The following is a 9,650-nucleotide window of genomic DNA, read 5'->3' as shown; positions in this document are numbered from 1 at the left end:
ACTTCGCTCCCACGACATTTTCCAAAATCCCCGTTACGTCCCTTTCTTATGCTTTCAAACTTCAACTTCGCTCCAAATTACCATCCACCCCTGCGTCTCTTCTTTTCTCCTTTTTTTTTCAACTCATAATAACAGTTATAAAATATTATTTATTATTAATTATATTTATTTATTTATATTTACATTTATTTTGCCGAGGCAAACGAAGGGGTTTGGTTGGTGGATGGGAAGGACGGTTTGGTTGGTAATTGAATGCTTGGAAGCAAATTATTGGTGGATGAGTGTGAGGGGCAAATTGGACATTACCTTGCTGAACTCGTGTGTTTCGTGCGTGTAGTATTTTGATAGTATAAGATTGGGGGCGTTATCGAGTTACGAGCAAGTTTAGGGGACAATTCCAATACGCAAGTATTTAGGGGTGCCTTGAGGAATTAAAATAGAATTATATAATATTCTTATGAAAAGAAAATTTCTAACAACAAATTATATTTTTTTGTCATATTGATTATATTGTATCACATGTTTTTCTCTTAGTAGTTTTTTTTTTGTGTAATTTTTATAAATTGATGAAGAAGTATAATTTGTCGTAAAAAATAGAGTCCACACGGCATGTTGATTACCAAAGGGACAAGGCGTGGGAATATCTTAAACTAGATGCGAACCTAATTAAAATAAATTTTATTTCCCTTCCAACATCAACTTGTTTACCAAGAAAGTGACAATAATAATTGAGTCGTAATTATAGGTAGAGTTAGAGTGGATGTAAATCCACCTCGGGAATTTTTATTTATTTTTAACCAGTTTTATTTAGGGTTATGTGTATATTTGGAAATAGGGGTACCCAGATAAATATATGAACAGTTCAACTTTTACACGAGTATAAATTTAAATGTTAACATTTATCATATAAAGATAGACAAATAAATATAACAATTTATATTAGATCTTGTATTAAAATATATACATGATATCTCTTAGATAAAAACTCAATCATTTTAATGAGAATAAATTACTTGAACAATAATATATTAAAATTAGTCAGTTTTTTTTCATTATTCATCATTTGAATAATTTTTTTGTTTAAGTAAGAAATATAAATATTAACATCTCATAACCAGGGCGGATCTTCTTAAAGGCTATATATGATACAATGATTCTAAAAATTTTGTATATGTATGGTGAGGGCTTATGAAAATTAAATTAGATAATTATTTTATTTTTTTATCAAATATGTTATTTATGTTAATAAATAATAAAACATACAATTAAGTATAATAAAAATAAAAAATTCATTAAGATATTTTCTTACTTTTTTTCTCTATTTTTTCTTGATTTATTTATTTCTTTTCTTCATCTTTCACTCTTTCACATTTCTTTTTCCGAAAGAAATATTAAAAACATATTTATTATTTTTATTTTCATTTATAAAATGTTGTGTTTCATTTAGAAGAAAACAAAATTGTCCCTTAATATTAAAATTTTGATTTCTTAAATTTTTACTCATAAGTATACAAGTATTTTGTATAGTAAATTTTTTTAATATATAGAAAAAAAATTATTATATATTGTTTTTATAATTCTATTTTAATTATGACTAGATTATTAAATATTTTATTAATAATTGAATCTCTTAATATTCAAATATATTATGATAGTTTATTTTTTAGTTTTAAACTTTTTCCATGAGAGTTAAATTAAAGAATAAATTCATCCTTTAAAAGTAAAAAGGAAGCGAACATAAAAATAATATATTTAAATTTTTTGAAACATGATGTTATTGATTAATTAGGTTTAATCATTCCAGGTTTCCATTTTTCTGTTAATGTTAGAAGTTGCGTACCAGTTTCTTTCATTTCTATTGTTTCAATTTGATCATTATTTTCTAAAAATTAAAACAATCACATGACACATTCTTTTATCAGTTTCTTTAATTTCTATTGTTTCAATTGGATTATTATTTTCTAAAAATTAAAATAATCACATGACACATTCTTTAATAATGTAGTAGGTATTAGTGATAAGGGTCTGATTATTTTAATTTTTCAAAATTAGAAACTCAATTAAGATAAAATAATAATTAAGAGTCTGATATGCGATCTAAAAAAACGAGAAATTATGAAATGATTAAACTTATCTAAACTGTTCTTAAATACTCTCAAACTTTATGAATGAACTAAAATTACTCATTTTGAACTTCCTAAAATAGAATTTTAATAAATATTTAATTGAAAAGTTACAAATTTATTAAAGGCTCAAACCATAATTAAGCCTTTTAATTATATATTTATATTTAATAAATATCTTTTTAATATATACTTTAATATAATTAATACGTGATTATTAATATTAAAACAAAAACAAATTTTAATTTCAATTTAAATTCTAAAATTATATTTAATCATTTTCATGTTACCTTAACACGGGATTCATTTCCATGACGATGACACTAAAGAAGTTTACCTCGAGAATTTTATACATCTATGTAGTCCTAAAAACTAACAATGTCTTTAGTTCTCAAGACCCAATGCAATCTCTTGATGCCGCTTGAGATCTCTTAGAAATTTTGTTGAGTTGTATTCTTGCACATCTAAGAGCTCTTCTGAGTAAGTTCTTTCCAAAAGTCTCCTTCCACTTGCTCGTTTAGATTTCATAACATGTTGTTCCCCTCTTAGTAGCGCCACAATCTGCATATCCATAAAAAACTATGATCAATCTTTGTATTTTCTTCTCTTTTTTCTTTTCTTTTCACCATCTCCTTGTTCCTTTCTTAATTTTCACACTTGCCTGCCTCATTCTGGGGCGTAAGATAGGACTCTGTTCAATACACAGCGATGCAGTTACAATTACACAACCCAACTTCCCTTTATCATAATCATCACCAAGTGAAGGATCAACAAGGTCCTTTGTATGATTGTCACAAAGCAAAGGTTTTGCCTATATCACAACAAAAGATAAAACGTTAAGGTCTGCATGCATGCATGTGCAGCTATACAATAGATAATATAAGTTAAATTAAGTTTTAAGTAAATAATTTAATATATGTGTATTTTCAATTGATTTCTTATTAACTTTTTTTCTATTGGATATTGACAATATATTTTACAATTCAGTCTTATTATTTAATTATTTTTTTTATTGAATGACGTGACTTTGTCTTGTCCATTATCTTACTTTTTTGGAAATATGAAGTGTTGTGATTAATATAAAACAATATTATAATTATAAAATAATAAATAATTTTTTTAATTTAATATTTTATATTAATTATAAGATTTTAAATTTTTTAATATTTTAAAATAAGAATGTAAAATAATGGAGGCAAGAAAATAATCATGTCATCCCAGTCACAAGAAATTAAATAATATATAGATGCTTAAATGAAAAATATAATTTTTTTATATATTCAATAAGTAAAATTTTTAGTAAAGATTTAATTAAAGATACACATTGACAATTTGAAGCTTAATTCAGTCTATAATATATCGCTTTTATGAAAATGATTTACCCATAATACAATATTTTGCTGCAAATCATTCAGCGCTGGGCGCCCGGATATGATCTCCAAAAGCAGGACCCCAAATGAATAAACATCAGTTTTTTCATCTACTATTCCGTGCATGAAATATTCAGGAGCAAAATAACTGTCAAGTGATTCATCAGGGAAACTTATTAAATCATCATGAGAACCTAAACTCTGATAACTTTTTTTCACTGCTTCTTTTCATTTTCTCTTTCATTTTTCATAAAACTAAAAACTAGTAAGACAACACATTTTGCTTTCAGCATTTTACAAAGCTTTAAAAACATGTTGCACAAAATCTTGAATTGAAAAATGGGAATGCCAGACTTAAAAGAATACCATCAGTAACTTTTTTTTATTTACATACCCAAATGTGCCTTCAAATTTTGATACATTATAGTGAGTCCACTGTTCAGGTAACCACTTTGCAAGCCCAAAATCACATATCTAGAAAACAATTAAATTATCAAGGAAGTGATATATAAAAAACAACCAGGAATATATACAACCTTAAAACACTCTTTGATCAAGTTTAATAGTATAACATAAAATGTAACAAGTCATGAAAGGTAACATTTAACAATTAACACAGAACATGACATGAAAACTGTTAAAATATTATCTTTTGGCAAAATTTGAAAGAGAAAAAGATAATAAGGATAATTAGAAAACAACTTCTTGCTGCTTAATTAGTGATAATACAAGGAGACATTTTCACGAGCAATAGAATATAAACTCAGTTTTTTTTATGAGAGGATGCAAATTTGCCTCTTATATTACTAAAATAAGCCGATTTTTAAAAAAAATGAAAATAGATAAATTATGTAATTCGCACACCATTTCATATAAAAATAGACAAATTTTAAAAATATTATCAAATTGTGTATTCTCTAGACGACTTCAATTTTAGTATACTTAAAAAGTTGAAGTCGTATACTCTTTAAACGACTTAAACACGTTTTAATCGATTATGAAAATTGATAATCGATTACGTAAAATTAGAGTAACGTGGGTGGGATATACAACTTAAAAATTGAAGTCATGTATAAGAGTAGACAATTTGGACTTTTTCAAATATAACAGACTTAAAATCATCTAAAAGATGCACACTTTCTTCGTATAAGTCAAATGGAAATTGTGCAATTTATCTATTTTCATAAATTTTAAAACTGTGTACTTTCGTAATATATGAGACAAAAGACAAAAGCCATAAATTTAACTTTGCCTATACATACATTGGAAAACAACATAAGATGATTATAACAGCAAAACTTAATATAAAATTGATAAAACTAATATAAGTTGATTATAACAGCAAAACGTAAGATAAAATTGATAAAACTAATGACTAAGCTAACACTCCTACACAGACGACAAGTTTAAACCAAGTTTAGTGAAAACCTGTGGCTCAAAATTATCCGTGACTAGAATATTCTCTGCCTTAATATCTCTGTGAATGATTCGTCTGTGACAACACTCATGCAGATAGAGGAGACCATCAGCTATTCCCAGAGCAATTTTATACCTTTTACTCCAATCTAGTTTGTTTTTATCTGAACCTGGAATACATAATGACAAAATAAACATGAAATACGTAGTAACAACTTTCAGGTACGAGGATACTAGAATCAAAATAGGTACAAACCATGAAGAAGAGATCCTAAACTTCCTAGTGTAGATAGTTCAAAGACAAGATGCATTTCTCTTTCTACACAACATCCAACCAGCTTGGCAGTATTAGGATGGTCAACGTGAGCAATTACGCCTAACTCAGATAGAAAGCCCGCAGTTTTTTCTTCTGTGGTTCCTTTATTCAATTTCTTCACAGCTACTAATTGTCCATCTTCGAGACACCCCTTGTAAACTTCAGCAAAACCACCTCTTCCGATTATATTTTCTACATGTAAAAGAGCAAATATATAAGAGTGAAAAATGAGTATCAGAATCAAATTTTGACCTAATTAGGGTGAGGTTTCATTTCATACCACTGTCAAAATTGTTGGTCGCTTTTCTGAGGTCAGAAAGGCTAAAAGTGACCCAAGAAGAGTTGAAGTTACATAGCTTGCTAAGAGCGTGATTTTCTCTAGTACTTCTGCTTTTCCATTTTGGTATCTTTGGAACACTAATATTGGAGAGGGTCCCTAGCCGTTTAAAAGATTTTTTCTTGAAAAGTTTGAAAAAATTGGTCCAGTTAGAGTGTGCCCTTGTGCTTGAACAACTTTTTTCTGGTTTAGTAAATATTCGAGAATCAAAGTCTTTCATGTATACTTCTAAGACTCCTCTTGGTGATGCCCCATTCTCTTTCTCTTTCTCCAATTCTAAATGCCTCAAATCTGGGAACATAAAAATGGAAATCATGAACAAAAAACAAAAGAAGCCTTGAGTCTTCTCAATTGAGATGAAAGGTTAGGATTTGAAAAGAACCATGAGCAGAAGATGAGCAAGACAAATCTTTTTTTTCAGGTTTAAGATTTAAAGCATCCCAAAGTGAAACCTTTTTCGATTTAGTCGCATTTTCCTGGTCCCTGTAATTGCATGTCCCATTATATCTCATAACAGAAAGTTATAAACAAAAAATGGATATTGATTTTGCATGATCTTAGGGCAACATTTACGCGGAAGAAGAGACATGGATACCATAAACACTTTTCTAGCGCTTGCTTGGCCATGAAAGAGAAGAAAAGACAAAAGAGAACGATGCAACTTGATGGTTGGGAAACTGAGAGGCCCTTGTTGAATAATTAAACGTGTTTTATTTCTTTGTATGTTAGAATGTGCAGTGATGGAGATGGATGAAATCCATAATGGAAATCAGAAAAAGGATTAATTAGGTTAGATTGTGTTACATTAGACATTGATGAGATGAAAGCATGTTGTGTTGTGGCGATATGTGCTCTCAACCAATGACAAACGAGAACATTACAGACAGGGAAAGCCAAGTGAACGACTTACGAGGAACGAAGGTTTGGAGTAGAACCCACCATTAGTTTTATTAGGGTTACTTTTTTCGATTTTATATCTACTTAATCCTAAAAATATAATTAATCAAGTGTGTTATTAGTGAATTTAGATTTAAAAATAGAGGATGTGCACTGCCTCTTTCCTCAATAATAATAATAATCAGTTAATTATACTATATCTTTTGGTTACACTTAAATTATTATCTCAAACATATGAGATTTACATTTTATTTTTATTATTGTTAAAGATCCTATTTGGTGTCAAAATATGTATATATACTTATTCAGTTTTATACCTTAATTAGTATGTAAACATATGTATCAAAATTATATTTAATGTTCTATTTGAAAATTAATTTTCCCAATTCCCTTAAAGAGATCCTCTTTAATATCATGCTTGTTTATTTACTTTAGACACTAGTGACACTAAAAATAGTTCAAATATATTCAAATAAATAATTTGACAACCTTGGTCAATAATAAAATAAATCACACAAAACATAACATTTATCACACTAAATAGTATTACATACTATTTTTTACGTGTTCATGCTTTAACGAAGTCATTAGTCATGAAAAATAAAGTGAGGATGAGAATGTAGTTTGAATATGTGGAAGAAAACTAGCAATGTGCCACTGTGGGAGTGATCATAGGCCTATCTGAGTGGGACTCGGCACAATTTGCTAATTGTTAACTTTGTTCTTTCACTACAACTCGTGTTTTATATTGATATATAACCATCTTTTATCATTTCTTCTTATTTTTTTTCTTTCCATTTTCTTCACCTCATTGTTACCAAAACCATCTATCTTTGGAGGGTGAGAATATTCATTCTCACCTTCCAATCTTGCTAACATTTTTGTTCTTTAAGATTTACAATCATAAAGCACAATATAACAAAACACATAGGTACATATCTTTGTACAAATAATTTTTATATATATCCTTGGATATACACACAATGATGTCTTTCCTTTTGTATGTTCCTATTCTTCTTTCAGTTTCTTTTTCTTTCCTTTTGCATGTGTTTAAGAAATACATTCACCTTCTATCATTATGTCTTGCTGCCATCTTTAACACTATTTTGTATGCTTTGCATTATTCTTTATTGTCAAAACATATTGGACTAATAAAGGATATTGATAAAGATATTGAAAGTTTGATACCTTGTACAAAAGATAGTGATTTTCAAAGCATCGATATTAATGATGAAATTGATGATGATGAAAAAATTACTAAAGATGAAGATGAAGATTACTCTTGGAACAGGACAAAGTTGGAGGAGGATAGAGGAAACTTCCCTCCACCAATTTCATCGCTAAATGAGCTTGGACAACCTAGTTTCATTTTTGTACCAATAAGAAAAAATGGAAGGATGCAACTTAATAAAATAAGAATAAGAAGGCCGGAAATTCTCCATGCTACACGAGAAGATGGACGATTGAGGTTATTTCTCATTCCAGATCATAATGTAGAAGAAGATATAGAAGAAAAAAAGAAAGAGGAAGAGGAGGAGAAGGAGAAACAAGAACTAGTTGATGATGATGATGATGTAAACGAAAAAGAAAAAGAACAATTTATAGTAGAATCAATAAAGGGATATGAAGAGGATAAGGAAGAGGTTCAAGAGATATGCAGCTACGACCATAAGAATATTTGTGTTGAAGGATTGAAACTTCCCAGTGATAGTTTTATGAAATATTATGAAGTTCTTAATCATATTGTTCATCATCATAAGGCTCTTGGGAGGTATTACCATTTACCTATGTATGGACTTTCTACTGCATGAAATTAGTTGAAGACTCTAAATAGATTCATGTTAGGCATCATTGCCATTATATGAAGTTAAGTTTTGGAGGCTCACACATGGTATCTATACTTTTGTTTTATTGTATAGTTGTGATTGTATATTTTACTTATGTTTATACTTACTAAATTTCTCATTACAAAACATCCATGATCGATGTTATACTGAAAATGTATATGAACATAGTGAAATTATTTTCTTATTGGAGAAAAACAGTGTTTTGTGGTATATAAGTGTTATATATAAGAGTCTCTCAGTGATTTTAAAAGAGAGATCCACCAGGAAAATTTGAAAAATTACATGATAATGTTGTAGTTTCTATTCATACACTCCCGTAAAATCTAGAATTTTGTTTAGAAAAAACAACAACAAAAATTATGGAGCTGGTAGTCCTTCGTCCCTATTCTAAAAGTTCAAATAATAAGAAATTGAAAAAAGAAAAATATATGTCGAAGGATGCCTCTACTGCTAAATTTAGCTATTGGTATATTTTTTTTTTAACTTTTAATATTAAAGACATTTTTTTTTTATTTTCACTTTACAAATTAGAAACATATAAATAATTTCTTATTTGTTAATGTACATTTTGTTTGGAGGTGGTTATTTTAGTAACGATAATATTATTATTAATGGAAGACAATGAGAGATTTTAGTAACGATAAATAATTTCTTATTTCTTCTTATATAATTTTTCTTTCCTTTAAGTATAACTTTAATTTTTGTAGTAATTACTCTTTAAATAACTTCGTCTTTATCCATATGATCATCAGATTCTAAATTCAAGATTTGTGTTTTTCTTACATAATATTTTTGTTTATGTTTGTGGGTAAGGAGATGTTAGGAGATTTTAATTTGATATAGTTGATGGCTTGATTTTGAAAAATAAAAAATGTAATGATATTTTCTATTCTTCTCTTTACATACCGATTTTAAACTTATAATAACTTTATTTTAAAAGTAAAATTACACAAAATTTAATATTTAAAAATATATTATATAGTTTCTCACGTAAGCTATGATATGCGTGAAAAAGAAAAAGAAAAAGAAAAAGAAAATAATTAATTTTTTAAAGACATGATTTAAAAAAAAAAATTAAACTTCTAAGCTATGAAATGAGTAATAGAGTCAAAACAGATAAAGTTGAGTCAAACTTTATATTAAGTTTGAGTATCCTTTATTAAAAAAAAATTCTGATTCAAATTTATTTATTTGTTATAAATATTTTTAATGGTGTGATTTAAAAATATTCAGAAGTCTATTTCATTATAAAATCTTTAAAAGACTAGTAAACTTATTATATGGAATACGTTACTTATTTAAAAAATCTATTTTGTAGCTAGGTTATTTAAACGATGTTGAATT

General features: G+C 27.7%; 2 protein-coding genes across 2 annotated transcripts; one reads left to right on the top strand and one right to left on the bottom strand.

Moving 5' to 3' along the window:
- Positions 1-2,507: 2,507 nt before the first annotated feature.
- On the bottom strand, positions 2,508-6,074 carry LOC124826964 (receptor-like cytosolic serine/threonine-protein kinase RBK2). Its single transcript, XM_047299938.2, has 8 exons — positions 5,945-6,074; positions 5,506-5,853; positions 5,166-5,417; positions 4,922-5,079; positions 3,888-3,967; positions 3,506-3,641; positions 2,785-2,934; positions 2,508-2,684 (listed from the first exon to the last, which is right to left on the bottom strand). The coding sequence occupies exons 1-8, from the start codon at positions 6,072-6,074 to the stop codon at positions 2,508-2,510; spliced, it is 1,431 nt and encodes a 476-aa protein (XP_047155894.1).
- A 1,050-nt stretch (positions 6,075-7,124) lies between these two features.
- Positions 7,125-8,412, top strand: LOC124826965 (uncharacterized). The gene has a single exon (XM_088096674.1). The coding sequence runs from the start codon at positions 7,443-7,445 to the stop codon at positions 8,268-8,270; it is 828 nt and encodes a 275-aa protein (XP_087952800.1). The 5' UTR covers positions 7,125-7,442; the 3' UTR covers positions 8,271-8,412.
- Positions 8,413-9,650: the final 1,238 nt, after the last annotated feature.

The sequence above is a fragment of the Vigna umbellata genome, chromosome 8 (genome assembly GCF_029865625.1).
Source record: "Vigna umbellata cultivar VRB3 chromosome 8, Vumbellata_1.0, whole genome shotgun sequence".
Taxonomy (NCBI): domain Eukaryota; kingdom Viridiplantae; phylum Streptophyta; class Magnoliopsida; order Fabales; family Fabaceae; genus Vigna; species Vigna umbellata.
Note: the sequence above shows the minus strand (reverse complement) of the source record. Positions and strands in the feature narration are given on the sequence as shown.